General features: G+C 47.3%; 1 protein-coding gene across 4 annotated transcripts in view; it reads right to left on the reverse strand.

Moving 5' to 3' along the window:
• PLA2G6 (phospholipase A2 group VI) overlaps positions 1 to 17905 on the reverse strand; it is a 51218-nt gene extending 33313 nt beyond the window's left edge. For 2 of the 4 annotated variants that reach the window (XM_082352739.1, XM_082352736.1), the window contains exons 1-2: positions 17812 to 17903; positions 8579 to 8983 (exon numbers count right to left, since the gene is read on the reverse strand). In XM_082352739.1, the coding sequence (XP_082208865.1) occupies positions 8579 to 8877 (299 nt within the window). In that variant the 5' untranslated portion in view covers positions 8878 to 8983; positions 17812 to 17903. Of the gene's footprint in view, positions 1 to 8578; positions 8984 to 17811 lie in introns of all 4 variants that reach the window. The other 2 variants (XM_082352737.1, XM_082352738.1) reach the window with 2 other exon arrangements.
• Between the last annotated feature and the right edge of the window lie 5456 nt (positions 17906 to 23361).

The raw sequence follows: 23361 nt of genomic DNA on the forward strand, positions 1-23361 counted from the left end.
CAAACTGAGCCTTTCCCACTAAGCTCTGCTCGAATTGCAGATTTGTGGGATAAATAATTGATATTGTTTTAAGCCACTAAATTTTGGGAGAGTTTGTTGCATAGCAATAACTGAGAATGACACATATTGGTCAACATATTGTAACGTAGCAAAAACTGACACATGTGCCATGTAACAACTGCTGAAAACAAAATGCAAAGAGAAAACATTAAAAATAGCAAAGAGAAAAAAAGTTTTCAGAGGGCAACCATCAGACTCAACAATGCAGCTCAACAATGGAAGCCAGAGATAATGAGATGACATCCTTAAAGAGCTAAAAGAAAATAAATGCCATTGAGAATTCTACACCCAGAAAAAAAAAAACAACCTTCAAGTATGACGTTGAAATTAAAATATTTCACTAGTCAAACAAACAAATGCACCAGAGAGACAGACTGACTGACTGTGACATTAGCAGACCCAAATAAAAGGAAATACAAAAGGATTTTCTTCTGGTAGAAGAAAGTTGATCCTAGATGGATGGTCAAAGATGCAGGAAAAAAATTAAGCACCATGAAAATGGTAAATATGTGAGTGAATCTAAATAAATATTGACAGTATAATGTCTTGTTGGGTTTAAAATAAAAATATTAATAAAAAACAATACATGGCATAGAAGTCTCGAGTGGGATAAATGGAGTTAAAGGGTTCTAAGCCCCTTGTATTGTTCTGGAAGAGGCCAAAGTACCAATTATACTTCAGTAAGGCCAAGGATGTGTGTTACAATCTCTAGGGTTCTATCAAGAACTGTGAAGGGTACCATACGACCCAGCAATCCCACTACTGGGCATATACTCTGAGAAAACCATAATTCAAAAAGAGTCATGTACCAAAATGTTCATTGCAGCTCTATTTACAATAGCCAGGACATGGAAGCAACCTAAGTGTCCATCAACAGATGAATGGATAAAGAAGATGTGGCACATATATACAATGGAATATTACTCAGCCATAAAAAGAAACGAAATTGAGTTATTTGTAGTGAGGTGGATGGACCTAGAGTCTGTCATACAGGGTGAAGTAAGTCAGAAAGAGAAAAACAAATACCGTATGCTAACACATATATATGGAATCTAAGAAAAAAAAAATGGTCATGAAGAACCTAGGGGCAAGACGGGAATAAAGACACAGACCTACTAGCGAATGGACTCGAGGATATGGGGAGGGGGAAGGGTAAGCTGTGACAAAGTGAGAGAGTGGCATGGACATATATACACTACCAAATGTAAAACAGATAGCTAGTGGGAAGCAGCCGCATAGCACAGGGAGATCAGCTCGGTGCTTTGTGACCACCTAGAGGGGTGGGATAGGGAGGGTGGGAGGGAGGGAGACGCAAGAGGGAAGAGATACGGGAACATATGTATATGTATAACTGATTCACTTTGTTATAAAGCAGAAACTAACACACCATTGTAAAGCAATTATACTCCAATAAAGATGTTAAATAAATAAATAAATAAATAAATAAATAAAAGAACTGTGAAGGGTTTCAGATTTTACCCTACTTGCAAACTAACAAGTTAGCCTGACACAGTTTCATGGATGCTGGCAGAAGACACAAGGTTCCTGGATCAAAGACAAAGGGCAATTTATTACTCACAGCAATAGCATTTGTGCCAGAGTATCAGCATTTGTGCCTATTCCCTGGGATCCATTTCCCAGAGGGTGACATGAAGAGGGTCAGGTGACACCTGCTCATGTTGCATTAGAAGACAGAAACCCTGAGTGTAGGGAACTTGAATCTGTTATAATCATCAATGAGAAAATCTGTCTAAGCTTTGCTCTGGAGGAAAATATTATCTTTATTATATAGAAGAGTAAGCAAACCTACCCTTTGCTGGAGAGAAAGACCCTACCTCTATCTTCCAAGACTGTTCACAATACAAACATCCTTGTAAAGACAGTATGGAAAAAAAGTAGTCAGAGTCTCTGCTTGTAAGATGTACAGAAACACAAGAGACCCAAGGAGAACTACCTCCCAAAAGCTATCATTAAAAGATAATAATAGAGTATAAATCTCCAAGCTAAAAGAGGTGGAAAAATGGAATAATAAGGAAACATTCAATCATGAATTGCAAAAGCATTATGCCAAGGGAAAAAACTCTGATTCATAAGACTACATGCTGTATGATTAAAAGATAAAACTATAGGGATAGAAAGTAGATCAGGGTTGGGGCTTCCTTGGTGGCAAAGTGGTTGGGAATCCTCCTGCCAATGCAGGGGACACGGGTTCGAACCCTGGTCTGGGAAGATCCCACATGCTGTGGAGCAACTAAGCCCGTGCGCCACGACTACTGAGCCTGTGCTCTGGAGCCTGTGAGCCACAACTACTGAGGCCCACGTGCCTAGAGCCCGTGCTCCGCAAGAAAAGAAGCCACCGCAATGAGAAACCCACGCACCGCAACTAAGAGTAGCACCCACTCGCCACAACTAGAGAAGGCCTGTGCGCAGCAATGAAGACACAACACAGCCAAAAATAAAAATAAATAAAATAAATAAATTTATTTTTTTAAAAAAAGTAGATCAGTGTTTGCTAAGGGCTGTGGTGGGTGCAGAGGCATTATTACAAAGGAGCATGGAGGAAATTTGGGGGATAACAAAAAAGCTGTGCATCTGGATTGTGGTGATGGTTACATGAGTGTGTACCTTTATCAAAATCCACTGAATGATACACTTAAAATTGGTAAATTTTATTTTTTGTAAATTGCATCTCAATAAAGCTAAAACAAAACAAAACAAAAACCAGAAAATAAAAAGAAGACAAGAAAGAAAGGAATAAAGAAAAGAAAATACGTGGAAGAATAACAAAAAAAAAGCAAACAGTAAGACAGTAGATTTAAACCCAAATATATCAGAATTACATGAAGTATAAATAGACTAAATGTTCCAAATAAATATAAGAAATAACAGACTGGATAACAGGGAAAAGAAAAGACAACTACATATTCTTTACAAGATTAAAGTTATAAGGAAATATATAAATACTAACCAAGAGAAACCTGGTGAAGCTATATTAATATCAGAAAAAGTAAAGCTTAAGGTAAAAAGCATTGCTGGACACAAAGAGGGATAATTCGAAATGATAACAGTTTCAAATCACTATGAAAATATGATAATTATGTATCTAATAATAAAGCTCCAAAATAAAGTCAAACTTGAAAGAATTAGAGAACTAGACAAATCCACAGTCACACTGATAGATTTTAACATACTCTACTAGTTTCTTACACAACAAGCAGACGAAAAAAAAAAAAAAATCCCTATTGGATATAGAACAATTAATAAACTTGACCTAACAGACATATATAAAGCACTATTCCCATCAAGTACAGAATACACATTCTTCTGAAACACACACACAAAATTATAAATATTGGACCCATGCTGGGCCATAAAGCAAATCTAAACAAATTTCAAAGACCTGAAAATATTTAGACTATGTTCTCCAACCATGATGCAATTAAGCTAGAAGTCGATAACAAAAAGATAATGAAAAATTTCCCATATGTTTACAAATTAACCAAGATACATACAAATTATCTACAGTTCAAACAAGAAGTCATGGTAAAATTTAGGAACTATCTTGACTCGATGACAATGCAAATATTACATATCAAATTTGTGAGATGAACTTCCACTTCTGGCTATGACAGAGGAGTTTGTACCAGACTAGCCTTCCTGGTGAAAACAAATATAAAGGCAGGATTAAATTCAAACAAATATTTGAAGGTTCTAGAGAGAACCAAATGCAGGCAAGGCATAGCAGGCCAGGATTTTAGAGAAAAGGGAAGCACACTGAGGTAAGCCCCACATTTTTACTCAGTTTAAAAAAAAAGAATAAAGGTAAAATATAGTCATTTTTAGAGATAGAAAAACAGAGAATTCACTGTCAGCAGACTTGCACTAAGAGAATTAAGCAGAAAGAAAACTATCTCCGATGGAAGCAACATAATGCAGGAAAGAATAAAGAACACTGGAAAAGGTATTATGTGGGCAAATCTAAATTGACTGTGTTTTGGGTGTTTTTTTTTTGGCCATGCCACACGGCTTGTGGGATCTTAGTTCCCTGACCAGGGATTGAACCTGGGCCCTCAGCAGTGAAAGCATGGAGTCCTATCCAGTGGACGGCCAGGAAATTCCCTGAATTGACTGTTTCTAAGAAAAATAAAAATGCTTGGGGGTATATAGATAGAAATATTTACATATATATTTAATTAAAATGAAAATACATCTCAAAAAGTTGGTGAGATGGATAAATGGAATTGAAATATTCAAAGGTTTCTGCATTGTCAGGGAAGTGTCAAAGTACCAATTTAAGGTAGACTGTGGAACTTCCCTGGTGGTCCAGGGCTAAGACTCTGCGTTCCCAGTGCAGGGGGCCTGGGTTCCATCCCTGGTCAGGGTTAGATCCCACATGCTGCAACTAAGAGTTCACATGCCGCAGCTAAAGATCCCTCATGCCGCAACTAAAAAAGCATTTTGCAATTTTTAACTACTTAAACATTAATAAAACAGCTAATGGACAGGGGAAATGGCATTAGTATACATACAGCAGCATTTGGCTTAAACACAGTCAAAAGTTGGTTCTTTGAAAAGACTTTAAAAAATCAATAAACCCCTAACAAAACTCAATGAGAAATACAGAAAACACGAAGTACCATCTTTTCAGATGCTTCAGATGTTAAAAAGAAAAAAAGAGGACATTATGAACAACTTTATGCCAATGAATCTGACATTTCTTGAAAACCCAACATACCAAAACTGACAGAAGAAGATGGAGAAAATCTGGTAGCCCTGTATCTGTTAAAGAATTGAATACATATTGAAAAGCTTCACACAAAGGAAACTCCAGGCTTAGATGGCTTCACCCATGAATTCTTCCAGACATTTAAGAAAGTAGTAACATCAATCTTAAACAATTTTCAGAAAATAGAAGGATTACTTCTCAACTTTTTTTATGCAGCCAGCTAAAGCTGACACCAAAACCTGATAAGAATGTTTTTTAAAAAGAAAATTACAGGATAATATCTCTCATAAATATAGTGCTGAAAATCCTAAACAAATATTTGATTTAACCTAGCAATATACAAAAGGGATGCTACATCATGACAAGGAGAGATTTATTCCCAGAACATATGGCTGCATTAACGTTTCAAAACCAACCAATCACCCAATCGATGTATAATTCACCACGCTGACAAAATAAAGGAGAAACTAACGAGCTAATAAATGCAAATCTCAATTGTTTCAGTATGAGCATTTGATAATATACAACACCTATTCATGAATTTTTAAAAAAGAAAGCTCTTAGAAAACTGAGACTAAAAAGGAATATCCTTAATGCAACAGAGGGTATCTGCAAAAAACTCAGAACAAACATCATGCTTAATGGTATGATGTTGAAACTTTCCCTTTTGAGACAGGAATGAGATGAGGATGCTTCCTTCACCATTTTACTCGTCATTCTTGTCAGTGCAGTACGGCAAGAAAAATAAATAAAAAGTATAAGGATTGGAAAGGAAGAAGCAAAAACTGTCATTATGTTCATGATGATATGATTATGTTCTCAGAAAATCCAAAAAGTCCTACAGATAAATTATTAGAACTAATAAATGAGTTTAGCAAGGTTGCTGAACACAAGATGAATATACAAAAGATCAACTGCCTGGCTATATACAACAACAAACAGGTAGAAAATTAAATATTAAAAAATATCATTTATTATAACATCAAAACATGTCAAACACTAGGAATAAATCTAACAAAATATGTCCAAAACTAATGTGCAGAAAACTACAAAGAATTATTGAGAGAAATTAAAGAAAAGCTAAATAAGTGGGAGGGTATTTCAGGTTTATAGTCTGGAAGACTAGACAGTATTAAGTTGTCAATTCTTACCAAACTGATCTATAGAGTCAGTGCAATACCAATCTTAAATCTCAAGAGCAGGGCTTCCCTGGTGGCGCAGTGGTTAAGAATCCGCCTGCTAATTCAGGGGACACGGGTTCGAGCCCTGGTCCGGGAAGATCCCACATGCCACAGAGCAACTAAGCCTGTGCGCCACAACTACTGAGCCTGCACTCTAGAGCCCACGAGCCACAACTACTGAGCCCACGCGCCTAGAGCCCGTGCTCCGCAACAAGAGAAGCCACCGCGACGAGAAGCCCGCGCACCGCAAGGAAGGGTAGCCCCCGCTCGCTGCAACTAGAGAAAGCCCAAGCGCAGCAACAAAGACCCAACGCAGCCAAATAAATAAATAAATAAAAAGATACATGCACCCCAATGTTCATGGCAACATTATTTACAATTGCTAAGATATGGAAGCAACCTAAGCATCCATCAACAGATGAATGGATGAAGAAGATGTGGTACATACATACAATGGAATACTGACTCAGACCCAGGCCCTGTCCTTCCAGAGCTCTGTGGTCTGGTGGGGGAGACAGATGTGCAAACAGACATGTGGCAATCCATGGCAAGAGGGGCGGACAAAGGTACAGACACCGCTGAGGGAGAACAGAGGGGTGAGCACAGGCTCACAGAGCAGGTACACATGAGTCGCAGGCCAAGGAGTGCGGGAAGAGCATTCTTAGCAGATGGAAAAACAAGGGCAAAGAAACTGTGTAAAGAGTGAAGGTCTGTCCGGGGAACATGAATCTGACACAAGCCCATGTACCCCACATTTACCCCACTGAATGCCGGGTCCTGATCCACCTTTTCTGGCTACTGCCTGAGCCCCTGGAGGGCAGAGACCTGCCGCTGGTGGAGATGGGCTGTGGGCTGGATAAACAGTGAACGGGCAAACCTTAGGGTGTGTGTCTAGCCAAAGTCCCAGCACAGAGGGCCTCAAAAGTCAGTCCTCTTTCGAGAAGCAAAGATCACATGTCACACACGCTTTGATCATTCCTCCCAGGATTCCTGGGAAGTGCAGCCCTGCTTCTGCTGAGATACCAGCGAGGGGCTGGCAGGGTTCGTCAAACAGCATATGTCACAAATCAATGTCAGCAGTAAATGATTAACTCGTACCAGGAAGAGAAGTATGGACGTTATCACAATGTACACGGCGGTGCTACAAGTGACCACCACGGGGCTCACCCCAGAAGAGCCAGGCGCCTGGACCATATGTCAGGCTGGGGGCCCAGGATGGGCCCAGCTCATCACGCTGCAAAGCGGCCCGCCTGGAGGCAAAGGAAGAGGTGGGTTCTGGAGCCAGGATGTCTGTACCCCAGCTCTGCTATGAGTGGCTTTGTGACCTCAGGCAAGTTACTTAACTTCTTTGAGCTTTGTTTCCCCCTCTGTAAGAAGGGGTCAATAATAGCCCTACCTCTGGGGACTGTGGTGAGGACAGAGGGAGCTAACAGTTAGACCAGCGCCTCACATGCACTAATATAATGCGATACTATCATTGCTGCCATCTGTATCAGCCAGCATCCAACTCTCCACCCATTGGGTGTTGTGGGACTCCCAGGCCTTAGGGAATAAAACCTGAGGATTCGGAAGACCCTGATCCCCTCCCCCAACCTGAAGCTCTGCAGTTACAGAACAATAGGAGCCCCTCTACCTGGAGGCTGGAAGCAGGATCCTGACACCTCCATCCAACACACTTAGTACTTTGGGGACAAAGCCCTCCAGGCAAGTAAAGGAGGAGACTTAAAAGACAGACCTCGGCCCCCTGAAGAGGAAGTCCAGCACACCAAGCCTTCTCTCCACAAAGCACAGGGTGTTCGGATCAGTGGGGAACCCCCCACGATGACTACCCCAGTGAAAAGCCCAGGGCTGTGGCACAGTGCCCCCATCCCCCCAACAGCCCTCACTCCCAGCGACTCCCAGGCATTGGCATCACCATTTCTGCAGCTCTTCAGAGCCTCCGCTCCAGCTTCCCACCCTCCAACCTCCATCCCAGCTCACCCCCTGGATGACAGGAGAGCCAGATGGGTGAACGAATGAAGCACCATCAGCACTAACCTAACTCAGCCCCAGTCTGCCAAGCTCCCCTGGACCCTGCATTTGGGGATCCTTGGTCACTCCTCTCCCCTTTTCCCAACTGGCCCTGCAGCTGCTCAGCTCCCTCAGCCCTGTCCTGGATTCCTACACGTTCCTCTAGCCCACGGAGGGGGGCCCAGCATGCCCGGAGAAGAGCAGCTGTCCACCCCTTCCAGGCTCCCCTGAACAAACCTCGGCCAACCAGCCCCTACAAGGACAGTCACGCCTTAAGGACCCAGGGCTACAGGTGATCCCTGGGCCTTCCCCGATTTGACCTTCTCAGCTTCCGCATCCTTCCTCCCTCCCTCCATCTGTATGGGTCAAGCCTCGAGGCAGGCAACAGTCCTCCAGCCCCAGCCCCTGCTGCCGGGACCCTGATGGGCCAGAAGGTGTCGAGTCTGGGAAGCCCCTCCCTCCATTCTAAAAGCGGCCCCACCCCCAACAGACCCCTCAGATGTCAACCTGAAGAAGCTGCTCTCGGCCAAGGGACCTCCAGGCTGAGACCTGGGAGGAGTCAGAGGCGAGAAGTGTGTGTGGGGCAACGACCATCACCCACCGGAATCCACTCTGGGGGTTCCTGGGGTTGACCAGGATGCAGTCCCACGTGCGACTGGGAGCGTTCTGGAACAGAATCAGCTGCCTTTCTTCCCGGACCCGGCCGCTCGAGCTGTAGTCCGCCACGGCCACCTCCTTCACCCGGAATGGGTTGGAGAACAAGTTGGTGACGCTGCTGAGGGTGTTGACCAGGCGGCCAAAGAACTGCATCCTCCGCGGGGCCGGCGGGGAGGCCCCGCCACCTTCACCCTCGGTCTGGAAGAAAACGGGGTCTCTGGTCAGCCGGGCTCGGTCTCCCATGCCCACCTCACCACGCACGGCGGTTTCCTGCACGGGCACCCAGGTGGCTCCCCACCAGCGCGGCTCCCCACCAGCGCTGCTCCCCGGATTCTGGGCCTGGAGGGACCTGGAAAGGAGGGGAAAGAAAGAGAAACAGCACTGAGTGGGAGGGAAGAAGGGTTGATGAGAAGTTCCAGGGCTGCCACTGTGTACATGTGACCAGCACTGTCCTGCCCCCGACCCAGTTTCCCCAAAAGAGACCCAGTTTCCTCATCAGCAGTGTGGGGCTGTTGTGATCAAAGGAGATGGCAGATGTGAATGCACGTGATGGGCGACACTGCCCTGTGCAAACGGGGTGTTCTCACCCTGTAAAGTATGGAGTCGACTTTTGGGAACTCAAAGAGCTTAGCACTGGTCATTTGAATTCCACAAACAAAACCAGTGTCCCCTCTCTACTGGATGCCACAAGGGGACCAGGGTCATCTCACACTCCATCAGGGGCATTTGTCTAAAACCTCTGGTGCCTGCTACCACGGGCTTCCCAAAGAGCTCTGAGAGAACGCAAGAGCAAGCTTCGCGGAAATGAGCATGAACGCAAAGACTTAGAAACAGTGACATAGGTTTGGGTGGAAATTTTGTTTCCTACCCACAGGGTCACAGTTTCTGCTATGGAAACTGTCCCCAGTTTGGATGACAGAATCAGATGTCTTGTTATTTCCTGGATTCCCAGAAAGCACACTACCTTCCTCAGGCAGTGCCACCAAAGCTGCATGACAATCGGCTCGAGGCCACCCCTGCCTCTGTGCCAGGATGTCACCTGCCAAAAGAGCAGGTCAGTTGCAGGACAGAGCGTGGGAGTGTGGGCACCGTGGGAGAGAGTGGACATGTGAGTGGATACTAGTCATCCTCTGGCCTATGGGTGGAGGGAGGATCAACGTTAGGGATGAAAGGAAAAGCAAGAGGCCTACAAAGAATCATCTAAAAAGGCAGTAAGGGTCAACAATAATCATCACATCAGGAGACGCTTATTTACTTACTAGGTAGTAGGCCCTGAGCTAAGCACTGCACGTAATTGTCTCATTTAATTCTCACAAACCGTATGAGGCAGACGGCCAAAGCACACAGTGCAGCTTGGGAGCAAAACTGCATTCAAATCCCAGCCTCACCACTGACCAGCTGTGTGACCTTGGGCAAGTTACTTAACCTCTCTGAGTCAGTTTCCTCAACTGTAACATGGGGATCACAACAGAGCCTAATAACAGTACCTGGCAGATAGTAACTTTCAACAAACATTAGCCCTCTTTAGTTCCATCACCCCCTTTTACAGATAAGGAAACTGAGGCTTAGAGAACATGATTGAAGAGCTTTGAAAACGCTGTGAAGCTTTGTAACGTCTTTCCTTTTTTGATGTGGTGTGAGCAGATTGTGGGAGTCAGTTTCTCCTCCTTTAAAATGAGGACAGCGCTCGCCTCTCATGTGCGGTGAGGATTAAATGAGAACGTTCATGAGGATGCTTAGACCTATGTCAAGGTCCTTCTTTCTTCCACACTTGGAAGCTGAAAGGACAGAGGAGCTGGGTACCTGCGCCTTTCCCCACAGCCAGGGGAGAGGGGCTGGGACCCCAAGAGAAGGCATGGGACTTGGTATCCGGAAAAGAATTCCCCCAAAACAGAACACATGGCATGCACAGCAATATGCTTTATAACAATTTCTGTTTTGACACAGAAATGGAAGCAACTTCAATACCCAGCATTAGGGGAATTGTAAGTTATGACATGTGACCCCCAAGACACCGTGTGGTCACTAAAGGCTGCTACTGAGAAGGTGGTAACAACTCAGGGAAAGCACGTGGCGTCGTCATAGGCTCGGTGGCAACGAGTCCATGACGCTCCCTGTGCTGTTCTGGGCTGTGAGCTCGGCCTGCGAAGCCACTGCCTGCCCGTCCTGTTTCTCCCCATCAGTCCCACCCTGCCAGCTCCAAACCACACGCGATTCCAGAAAGCAATGCTGTTTCGCACCTCCTTGCCTGTCTGCATTGTTTTGTCTATCCAGAATGCCTCCTTTTGTAGCTGGAGAAGCCATGATCCTCCTGCCAGACTGTACACTTCACAGCACGAACCACACCAGGCACTCACGTGGCTCTTTCTGTACTCTGGCCCCGTTCCAAGATCTTTACATATATTAATCATTTCATCTGCACCACCATCCTATGAAATCGTTACCATGCTTATCCTCATTCTACATATGAGACAATCAAGGAACAGAGAGGTAAAGTAACAGGCCCAAGGTCGCACGGCTAGTAGGTGGAGGAGAGAGAACTGGAGCCCAGATGGGCTAGCTCTGGAGTCTGAGCTTCGTATGGGCAGGTACTGGGTCTTTTTACTTCTATCAATTCTAACACCAGACTCGGTCCAAAGAAAGTTTGTTAAAACATAATTTAACTGAGTAAAAATTACGCACAGCAAAAAACAAAACGAAACAAATGAACAAAAAAAACTGATAGAAAACATACCAAAATACTAAGGGTAGATGAGAGTATTAGGTTCATGGGCAAATTTTTTTTTCTTTCCCCTATTTTCCAAATGGTATAGAAAATTATTATATTTTTTAAAGAAAGTGGGAGTGTAGGCTGAGCCTCTGGGGCCTGCATCTGGGGAGTCAGGGGTGGGGGGCGTGGCGGGTCAGGCCTGGCTTAGAAAAGCAGCACAGAGGCTTCGCAGAGGGCAGGCCGCAGCAGCGGGAGAGGCGCTCACAGGGAGCTGGGGAGTCGGGAGCGTCCAGCGCCCGCGGCCCACCTGGGTTAAGGAGGAGAGTCACCGTGAGGGTCCAGCTGGATGGAAGGCAGATGCCCCGCCCCAGAGGAGAGCCTCCCTCCTCAGGGTCCCCAACGCTGGTGGCGAGGGTGCCCCCCACACACATCGACAGCAGCCTGGCCCCAGAAAGGACAGGCCTGGCCCTCCTCCAGCCTTCCAGGGTAGGCGTGAGGATGAAATGACACAGTGGAGGGAAAGTGGGACGCTGGCCACTTTGGGCACACAAACAGTGGCCACTGTCATCACGAGGTGGAAGAAAGGAAATGAAAACCCTGGGCCACATCCTGGACCGATCGTAACAGGCTGGCCTCATTTCTGTCCCCTTCCTCCTGTCCCCGCCACCTCTGACCCTGGAGCCCAGGTTCTTTCCGGCATAGCTGCAGGGATGGGCGCTGGGCTGGGGAGCAGCTGCCACTCGGAGCGTGGAGGGCCCCTGCACACACGACCCCACCCGCACCCCCTCACCCCACCCCCCTACCCATCCCCAACCCCTGCCTGGACTGTCCTCCCTGCCGTCTTCACCTGCCCCAGAGCCTGCTTTCAAGAAAGGGCTGTCAGACAGATGAATAAACCCCTTCTCATCCTTCAGGACTCAGTTTATGTGCCACCTCCTCCAAGAATCACACCCTGCGCCTCCCCTCCTCCCAGCCCTGGGTGCACGTGCGCCTTCCTCCGTGCCCCACCCTGCCCAGTGCACGCCCACTGACCACTTAGCCTGGGATGGTGATGCCGTATCTGCTGGTTGGGCGTAGGGGGGCCCATCCCCCCTTTATGGGTTTATCCAAGCACCTGGCATGCTGTTCCCGCCCCACAGTGGGCATAACATAAATGTTTGGTGAATGAATGAGAACAAATGAATGAACCAACTGGAGGCCCCGGGGGGCCAGCACCTCTGAGGCACCCCTCCCTCCTCTCTTCACCCTGTGTGGTGGTAACAGACCACATGTCCCATTGCTCACCCACTCCGACCACAACAGAAATGCCCAGGAGCTCACCCCAGCACAGGGCAACCTTTACGGGGCACCTGCTGGGCTTCGATCTGGAAAATTCGATGCTTGAAGCTGAGCTCATTCATACTGCAGACAGGGAAACTCGTCAAGCTCGCTGCTGGACCAGAGGGGCAGGGTGGCTGTTCAGGAGGGGCGTGCCAGGACAGCCGGGCCAGGTGCCTGACCTCACGGGACGGGCCACGTGGGGATTCTGGAAGCACACACAGAACTGCCTGAGTTGGAAATGAGGCTTTGTGAGCCCCAGCTGCTTATGACAGGATGTCCCATGATTGGAACGACTGGCACAGGACAGCCTCCGGTGCAGCCGACGTCACCCCCGTGCCCTGCCCTGGCAGGACGGGCTGAGAACACGGGGTCAGATCAGAGCGCTCCGCCTGCCGCGGACTTCCTTCCTGCAGCCCTTGCCATCTGCACCTCCCAGCCCACGAGCGCATCACTGCATGCTGGCCCACGGCACATCCTCTCACAAGGCCACCTCGCTTTATGGCTGGCAGGGGGTTTTCACGTCTGTTAGCTGCCTCAAAGCTCACAAATGCCCATGAGACAGGGACAGTGCGATCGCTAGCCCTGTCTGGCATACGGGGCAACAAGGCCCAGAGAGAGGAAATGGGAGGTGTTGCCTGGAGACTGGACTCACGCCTTCCTCCTCGGACTCCTGACAGCACTAGGCAGAGCGCCTGCACGGAGCACGCAGGCACTCAATCAGTGCACGAGGAAAGACGGGATGAACGTAGGCATCAGGTCAAACATCATTTCTACCTCTCATCCGAGCGTCTGGGCCTCCAAGGCTGCCTCCAAACAAAACATCCCTCCAAATGTTCACCCTGACCCCAGCTCTTCCCAGACCCTTCCCTGAGCCATCGAGGAATGGGGGAGGGCTGGCTCCTGTCACCTCGCACCCAGCAACACTACCCCATTCATCCAGCACCCACTGAGCACCAGATGCCTAACCAAGTTTGGGGGTAATGATCATATTTATTCCTCAAAACACTCATAAGAGAAGGCATACTTCTTCCCATATTACACACAGGGAACTGAGGCACAGGAGGTGATGTAACTTGCCAGGATCTGAACCCAATTAGTTGGAATCCAGAGCCCCAGCTCGTAATCCTCAAGCTGCCTTCAGGAGAAATCCCGAACGGAACGTGGCTGAGTGAGGCTTGATGTGCAGACCCCTGTGTGCCAAAAGCCAAGGCCCTCATGGAACAGTGCACTGCCATTCATATGAGCCAGAGCAAAATGGCCTTTCCGAAAAGGAAAAGGTGTCTCTTTCACCCACTTTGTTTAGCTGGACCACAGCTGGAAGCAAACTGCCCAGAACTGCTGCTGGAGTTCCCTAGGACGGGAGACCCCGATGACTTTACGAAGTTTTGGGGCTGGTGGCATGAAACAGGGTGACCATTTTACGATTCACTGTACAAATATTTATCAAGGACCAATTCTGTGGCAGGCACTGTTACAACTGCTGAGAACACACTAGTGAACAAAACAGATAAAACCCCTGCCCTCCTAGAGCTTCTATTTCAGAGGGGGCTATAATAAAGAAGATAAATAGGCAAAATAAAGACATAGTTTCAGGGGGCTTCCCTGGTGGCACAGTGGTTGGGAATCCGCCTGCCAAGGCAGGGGACACGGGTTCGATCCCTGGTCCGGGAAGATCCCACATGCTGCGGAGCAACTAAGCCCGTGCGCCACAACTACTGAGCCTGTGCTCTAGAGCCCGTGAGCCACAACTATTGAGCCCACGTGCTGCAACTACTGAAGCCCACGTGCCTAGAGCCCATGCTCCACAATGAGAGAAGCCACCGCAATGAGAAGCCCTCACACTGCAATGAAGAGTAGCCCCCGCTCACCGCAACTAGAGAAAGCCCGTGCGCAGCAACAAAGACCCAACACAGCCAAAAATAAATAAACAAAAATAAATAAATCAAAAAAACAAAAAACATAGTTTCAGAATGCTGATTAGATGCCAAGGAGAAAAATAAATGAAAGAAGGGAGATAGGAAGTGTCCATGTGGAGATTAAAATTTTAGATACGGTGAACAAGTCCTCACCAAGAACTTGACCTTGAATAAAGACTTAAAAGAAATAAGGGCAAAAGCCATACGAGTATGTAGGTGAAGAGTCTTCCAAGCAGAGGGAAGAGCATGTGCAAAGGCCCTGGGGCTGGACCATGCCCGGTGAGTTCCAGGAACAGCAAGGAAGCCAGTAAGGTCAGAGAGGTAACAGGGAGCCAGGCAGGTACATTGAGAGGAGAAGTTATTACAGGGCTTGGAGCAAAGGAGTGATATTAACTCTGGCTGGATGCAGGGTGTAGAGAGGCATCAAGGATAATCTCACAGGTCTTCCCTGGTGGCGCAATGGTTAAGAATCCACCTGCCAATACAGGGGACACGGGTTCGAGCCCTGGTCCGGGAAGATCCCACATGCCACGGAGCAACTGAGCCCGTGCTCCACAACTACTGAAGCCTGTGCACCTAGAGCCCATGCTCTGCAACAAGAGAAGCCATCGCAATGAGTAGCCCCTGCTCGCCACAACTAGAGAAAGCCCGCACGCAGCAACGAAGACCCAACGCAGCCATAACTAAATCAATAAATGTATTTTTTTTTAAAAAAAGGATAATGTCACAGCTTGAGCCAGAACAACCGAAAGAAGAATACTGCCATTTCCTAAAGATGGGAGAGTGCGTGTGAGGGACAGATTTTGGTAGAGGGTGAGGGAAGGGATGAAGGGGATGGATATCAGGTGCTTAATTCTAAGTACTTTAAGTTTGAAATTCCTAAGTTTGAGATGTTGAGGGAGCAAATATGTGTGTGTCTATCATTCAGCGGAAATGTCTGGACCGGACTGGAGATATAAATTTGGAAGTTGGAGTCAGAGTAGAGATGGTACTTAAAGCTATGTCACTGGATGAGATCACCCAAAAAAATGAGGATGGACAAAAAAAGAGAAGAGGCATTTAAGGCATGGACCTATTAAAATGATCTCCCAGGAGCCACACTCTATAAAGTGAAGCTTGTAACACAAGACCTCCCCTTCACTACAGCCCCTACCTCCTCCCACACACACCCAGTACATACATGCAGACACACACACACACACACACACACACCCTGCATTTAAATTCCTCCTTCCTTTATCTCTTGGTGATGTCATTCTGCTGAGAAGGAAATTCCCTTTTTTTTTTTTTTTTTTAATTTTAATTAATCAACTAATTACTTTTTTTTTTTAGAGTAATCTTTTATTTATTTATTTTTATATTTTTAAATTTTTGACTGTGTTGGGTCTTCGTTTCTGTGGGAGGGCTTTCTCTAATTGTGGCAAGCAGGGGCCACTCTTCATCGCGGTGCGCGGGCCTCTCACTATCGCGGCCTCTCTTGTTGCGGAGCACAGGCTCCAGACGCGCAGGCTCAGTAGTTGTGGCTCACGGGCCTAGTTGCTCCGCGGCATGTGGGATCTTCCCAGACCAGGGCTCAAACCCGTGTCCCCTGCATTGGCAGGCAGATTCTCAACCACTGCGCCACCAGGGAAGCCCGGAAATTCCCTTTTGAGGATACTGTCATTTAATAAGAAAGTAACCCACGGAAGGGAAAAAGTGCCCTGGACACTTAGACAACAGTAGTGACCCTTACAGAGCACAGCAATCCCACCACAGGCTCTGGTGTTATAAAGTACTCTCTTCAGATTCTAGCTCCAACCACATCAGTTGGTGTGAACTCAGGCAACTCAATTGCCCTCTCTTCCTTATTGTGTTAAATGGGAGTAACATTGGCTACGAACGTAGCCTAGAACATAGCAAACAGTCCACTAATATTTATGAAATAAATGAGGAATGAATGAATAAATGGTAAGAATAACATATAAAAGAGCCTGACTCATAGCAGATGGTCAATAAATCTGCCAAATGCTAAATGCGAAGACTTGTCTTTCCCTCCTTGATTTTTCATTCTATCCCTTTCCCTTTTCTGCCAATGACACAATAGCAAACCCATGCATTTGTACCGGACCATGCTGGTTACAAAGCTTTGCCTTCTACATTTTCTCAAATTTTGAACCTCATGGCAGCCTTAGGAGGGCAGGAAATACAATCCCCCTGTCACAGATGAGGAAACTGAGACTCAGACAGGAAACGGCCTACAAACTCCAGGAAATTTTTAAGGCAGAGACAATAACAAAAACACTGCATTCAGCCCAAGGGTGGAGCATCTGTGGTGCCAAACCAAACTTGCCTGACATCCTGTTGGGTGGGTAACAGGGAAGGTGAAGGGAAAGACTCAGAAGTTTAGGGGAAGGGAAGGTATTTGAGGTCATGTGAGTAGTCCATACAAAAAATGAGCATAGATCCCTGAGCCCTGTGCCCTCCCTGTCCCACACCCACCGGCCTGCCCGTTCCAGTCACATGGTCACAAGGGTCACACACTTCCTGTCACCAGCTTCCAGGTCATCGGTGGGAGCAGGAGGTGGACACAGGATTGGGGGATTAGGAGACTCTGGGGTGACTAGGCTATGGGAAAGGAGGGAGCATGGGGGGCGTAGGCACAGATGAAATCTGGAGGCACCTGGGAGACAATAAGCAGGGAGAAGCAGGGAGTCGGGGAAGAGTGATGGAGAACAGGGCAGACAGATGGAGGGACACAGAAGACAGAGATGCAGTGGGGGATCGGGTGGGAACACACAGAGGCGGGGGAGCACTTAGAAAGGCACAGAAAGAAAGATGGGAACAATGAATGGGAACCAGAGTGAAAGCTGGGGGCACTAAGAGGCAATGAGAGTTGGGGGACGACGGGAAGGGGTTGACTCAGAAAGTGAGGGACGGGATAGAGGAGAGACGCACAAGGAAGAAAGAGGTACTGAGGGGGAACCCAGGGTCGGAGCTGGGGTCCCTGAGGGAACACAAGTTAGAGATGAGACAAGAGCGGTCACAGGATGGGAGTTGGGGACGCTGGGGGATCAAAGGGTGGAAGCTGGGGGCATTTAGGGGTCAAAAAAGGGTTATTGGAGGACATGCCTCGGAATCGGGGAACAAGAGGGAAACCCGCGGGACGGTCGGGGTGGAGCCCAAGGAGTCTGGGGCACCGAGGAGGTTTGGGGAAGGTGCCCCTGGCCCCGCCTTCCCCGCGCCGTCACTCACCTCGGCTTACTCAGCACTTCTACTTCCTTCTACTTCCGCAAACAGACGAGCCCCGGGCCACGTGACAAACCCGGCCACGGCTCTCCGCCAGTCACTGAAGCCTGTGCTTCGCGAGAGGAAGGCAGGGGCGGGGCTCCGCCATCTTCTGTAACTGCCCAATGGAAGGGGCTCCCACGGCCGAGGGAGGCCGGGCTTTGGGCTGAGCCAATCCCCGGCGGCGGGGCGCGGCCACGTCTGTGCGGGGCGGAAGGTGCGCGTTGCCGCTCCTTGGCAGACATGTTAATGGGGGGCAGGGGTCTCTCCGTTCTCCGCCCTCCGCCCACGAAAACGGTCAGAGGCCTGAAGTCTGAACCTGACTTTTACTACGGCTCGTAAAGACAAAAACAAAACCAACAAAGATGTGTTAGGGCATAACACGCAGGAACCTGCTTTGATTTTGCCGGGTACCTCCAAGCTAAGGTTGCCAGATTTAGCAAATAAAAATACGGGATTAAATTTCGATTTCAGCTGAACAACCAATGATTTTTTAGTATAAGCAAAAAATACTTAGTTATGGTAAAAAAAAATTATTCCTTGGTTTCTGGCAGCCCTTCCTCAAGCCGATCTCAGGAAATACTTAAGCACTTTTAGTAGAAACTTGGCCAAATGACTTGGTCTCTGTGAACTCCTCATCTGAGAGTGAGCACAGTAATACTTCACAGGGTTGTTATGATGACTAGAGATAAATTAGTCCCCCTGCCTGCACATAGTGGGATTTCAATAAATGACAGTTGTGGGACTTCCCTGGTGGTTGGTCCAGTGGTTAAGACTCAGCTCTCCCTGTGCAGGGGGCCTGGGTTGCATCCCTGATCAGGGATCTAGATCTCACATGCCGCAACTAAGAGTTCGCATGCTGCAACTAAAGATCTCGCGTGCTGCAACAAAGATCCCGTGTGCCACAACAAAAACTGGAGGCAGGCAAATAAATAAATAAAAATACTAAAAAATAAATGACAGTTGTTATCATTAGTAATGCTGAGAATGCGTTAAATAGAAGGGAGGAGGCTGGGTTTTAGTCACAAATCTGCTTCTGACTGAACAGATCATGTCCCCTGTCCAGCCTGCCAGGCTTGGTTGGACACATTTTCTTCCCCCTAATCATTCCCCAACCCTAGACCTAGATAAATTATCCAAACTGCTCTCTGTTGGCATGGGAAGGGTAGTTTCTGTTTGTTATTCCTGTGAATAGAAGAATATTTCTGCCTGTCTGTCCCAAGACATTAGTGCCCAGACTGGGGGCAGCCAATGTAACTGGGGCAAGATTTAGCTAAGAATCTAGACAAGTTAATAAAACTAACCACAGTAACTACTATTTGTACAGAGCTTTGCCAGTTACAAAGTAACTTGACTTCACATCCACCATCTGGGGATTGTAGTTACTCTTGTTCGTATTTCACGGGTGAAGAAACTGTTCCTTTAAACTAAGATTAAAATTTTGTTCGGAGTTTCAGCTTTGAGTTGAGAGAATGGGAAGAAGACTCAGAATTCTCAGTGAAATGTATCTTGCCCTCCGCACCCCAAACAATTAAAGTTAGGGCGATGGTTATCAGGGAATTTGCAAAAGGTCAGGTATTCCACCCACTGCTGAGCAATCTGACCTGGGAAACCTCAGAGGTTCAACAAGATGAGTCCCATTCTTCAGCAAATACTCTCCAGTATTCAAGGTGAGTCTACAAGGCAGGTTTGGCAACACAGACACACAACTGAATCTGAAATGCAGAAAAGGCCAAGGAAGAGAGATCAATCATCTGGATCAATGTTTAGAAACACTAAAAGATCCATAGAGGAAATTAATAAAATAGAGTAGAAAGAAAGTAATAAATAGAAGAAAATAATACAATAGACTCAAGGCCTGATGAAGTTGAGTGCCCCTCCCTTGGGTGTTTCTGGTGAAAACTATTACATGAGTGGGTAAAGCAAGAGATGAAGAACCCGGAGTTAGTAGGTAGCACTGAATGAGCAAGCAGTGGAAAGGGAGGGGGGCAAGTAAGCACCGGGAAGGTACTCCTTTCGGTTTCTGCTGGATTTTGCTTTGGGGCAGTTCAAGTCAAAGAGCTTCTCTTGAGGGTCTGTGCTAGACCCTGCAGCTACAATCATCCCAGAGCCCAAAGTCGATCCAAGTCCCCTCCTCAAAGAGTTAGATGGAAATTAACGAACATGCTCATGGTGAATTTTACACTTTTACCTTGTTTGATCCTCACGACAATCCTGAGAAGTAGTACTATTATCTCCACCTTATAGATGGAGAAACCAAGATTCTGTCAGAGGAAATGATTCACAGAGTCACATGTCAATGAGAGGCAGAACCAGAATCAAGACCTGTCTTGACTTTTCTTTCCCTACACTGCAGGAGGACCTACTATGTGTCAAGCAGTGTTCTTGGTGCTGAGGAAACCACAGCGAAAACAATAGACAAAATCCTTGCCCTAACAGTGTTCACAGTCTTGTTGGGAAAGACAGACAATAATCAAGACAGAGAGGTCAGACATAGAGTGTGTTTTGCTAAAGTCTTTGGGTGAAGTGTCATGATATTACCATCTTACTTTCAAAAAACCTAGTGTGTTGAATCTGGGGTTGTGTACATGAGTGCCTTTGTACTCATCCTTCCATTTTCTGTGTGTTTGAACATTTTTATAATTAAACAGTTGGGAAAAAATACAGTGTGTTAGAAGGTGATAAATGCTATGGGGTAAAAGCAGGGAGGGGAGACAGGGGAGGATTGCAGCTTTAAAAGAGTGGCCTGGGGGACTTCCCTGGTGCTCCAGTGAGTAGGACTCCACGCTCCCAATGCAGGGGGCCTGGGTTCCATCCCTGGTCTGGGAACTAGATCCTGCATGCATGCCACAGTGAAGAGTCCTCATGCCACAACTAAAGATCCCACGTGCTGCAACAAAGACCCGGCACAGCCAAAATAAATAAAATTAAAAAAAAAAAAATAGTGGTCAGGGAAGGCCTGATTGAGAAGGGAGACTTTTTTTTTTAATCTTTATTGGAGTATAATTGCTTTACAATAGTGTGTTAGTTTCTGCCTTATAACAAAGTGAATCAGCTATACATATACATATATCCGCATATCTCCTCGAGAAGGGAGACATTGAAATAAAAACCTGAGGGAGACGAGGGAGCCAGCCCTGTGATAACCCAGGAAAGTGTTCCAAATGGAGGGAACAGCAAGAGCAAAGGCCCTGAGACAGGAGTCTCCTTGACTTGTTTCAAGAAAAACAAAGAGGCTATTAAGGCTGGAGTAGAGTGAGAGAGAGTGTAGTTGGCAATGAGGCTGAAGGGAAATCAGGGCCTGTAGGACACTGTGGACAGTTTTTAAACTTTAGCTTTCACTCTGAGGGAAATGGGGAGCCACGGGAAGTTTTTGAGCACAGGAGTGACCTGTCAGACTTACATTTTAACAAACTGTGTCTGTTCTGTAGGAATAGACTGTAAGGGCAGGGAAGAGGCTGGGAGACCAGTGAGGAGGCTCTTGCAGCAACCCAGGTGAGAGACGATGGTGTGACCACCATCCCATTTAATCATCACAACTGTAGAATCATTACAATCAGGGTTTGTATTATGATAAAATGTGTAAGGTACAGAGGGCTTTGCGAGAAGGCATGGTTGAACTCTGTCTTCTGGGAAGATTTGTGAGATGACTCTTGAACAGGGGTGGGCAAACTATCCCACCTGCCACCTGTTCCAGGAAATAAAATTTTATTGGAACACAGCACCATTCGCTTATGTATGAATATGCTTTCTACAGTGGCAGAGTTGAGTCATCATGACAGAAACTGTATGGCCCACAAAGCCTGAAATATTTCTATTTGGACCTTTACAGAAAAAAAAAAAAATTTACCAACCCTTGATCTTAAGTTGGGTTTCAAAGGTTGAATAGGAGTTTGCCAGCTGGATTAGGAAAGTAAGAAAGCCAGGTGGAAAGAGCCATATGGGCAAAGGTCAACATCATGAGATTGTGTGGATTGTTTGGGGAACGGCAAGATGTCAAGTGTTGCTGGAACCTGGTATGTGAACAGGTGAATGGGCAGGTGAGCCCCAGAGGCAAGGCACGAAGGGTCACGAGTGCCAGGCTGAGGATGAGGGCCTTGCCCTGCGGGCAATGGGAGCCCCGGAATGGTTACAGGCAGGGAATTGACTAGAAAAAAAAATCATTCTGCTGCAGTGGAAGAGGTGACTGAAGGGCACAGAGGCCACAAGGCAGCTGTGTAATGATTACACTAATGAGGTGGCTCTGATTTGAGGAGGGGGCCATCGGGGCTTGTGCCCTCCTCAGGGAGGAAACAAGTACAGGTGACCTTGAGCTGTGAGGCTGCAGCCACGTGTGCTCCCAGCCTAAGGGGGGACAGCCAGTCCTGGCCAACAAAGGCAGGATTTCCCCACTTGGGGGGGGGTCCCTCAGCCCAGCTCAGGGGCTCACAGGACAGACTGTGGGCTGAGGGGAGGCTGGTTCTCAGGGCCAGGGGGCCAGGGAAGCTTGGCCAAGAAGCTGGCCTGAACCTGTGTCCTGAAGGACGGGGAGGGTTTGGAGAGACTGCTGAGCAGGCGGCATTTCAGACAAAGATGCAGCCCATGTGCTGGTGATCATGCAGGATATGGCTTCTCAGGACGGGGTCCAACGGGGGGTTCATGAGGGTCAGAGTGTGCAAAGCCTTCATCCCTTTCTTCTTTCTCCTGGGCTTCTCATCCTCACTTAAGTTTCTTCAGTCAGCAATTATGATTTATTCCCCCCTGCGCCGTGCAGCACGCGGGATCTTCCCCGACCAGGGATTGAACCCGTGTCCCCTGCAGTGGAAGCGCGGAGTCTTAACCACTGTACCGCCAGGGAAATCCTCAGCCAGCAATTATGAAGTGCCTACTACTGTCTGCATGGCCTCACTCCTGGTGGTGTGGGGTCGCAGGAAAGATATCCATTCCTGTCCTTAAAGTTCACAATTGAATACAAAGTTGCCTCAAATACAGAGATAATTGTTTGTTGTGAAAAAGCACTGGAATAAAGGCAAATACGGTCTTCCTGAAGAAATCACGAAATGACAGTGGATGATGTTCCAGACTCTGTCAGGCAGGATAGGCTAGGGAACGCTGCAGTAACGAACAACCCCACAGTCTCGTTGGCTTAACAGGAGTTAACATCTTTGTTCACACTGAACACCTGATGTGGGAGGGTGGGGGTGGGGCGTTCTGTTTATCAAAGTCACTCGGGAACCCAGGCCGAGGGGGCTCCTGCTCCACATGGGGCTGGGGGTGCAGTGAATCAGGCCCTGGGTCTTAAAGCCACCGCTCAGAAGTGACATGTGAGTCTTCTGCACATTTCACTGGCCGAAGCGCATCACATGGCCATACCCAACCTCAGGGGAGCTGGGAAATGCAGTCCTACCAGGCGGCCAGAAGAAGAGGAACCAGGATAATTGCAAATATCCCAAATAACTACACTGATTGACAAGGCAACGAGGTTCTGTTTTTGTTTGTGATGACAGAAACCTCCCTGCTTAATCAACTGTAAATCAT

Source organism: Balaenoptera borealis (genome assembly GCF_965194805.1).
Source record: "Balaenoptera borealis genome assembly, chromosome: 13".
NCBI classification, from domain to species: Eukaryota; Metazoa; Chordata; class Mammalia; order Artiodactyla; family Balaenopteridae; genus Balaenoptera; species Balaenoptera borealis.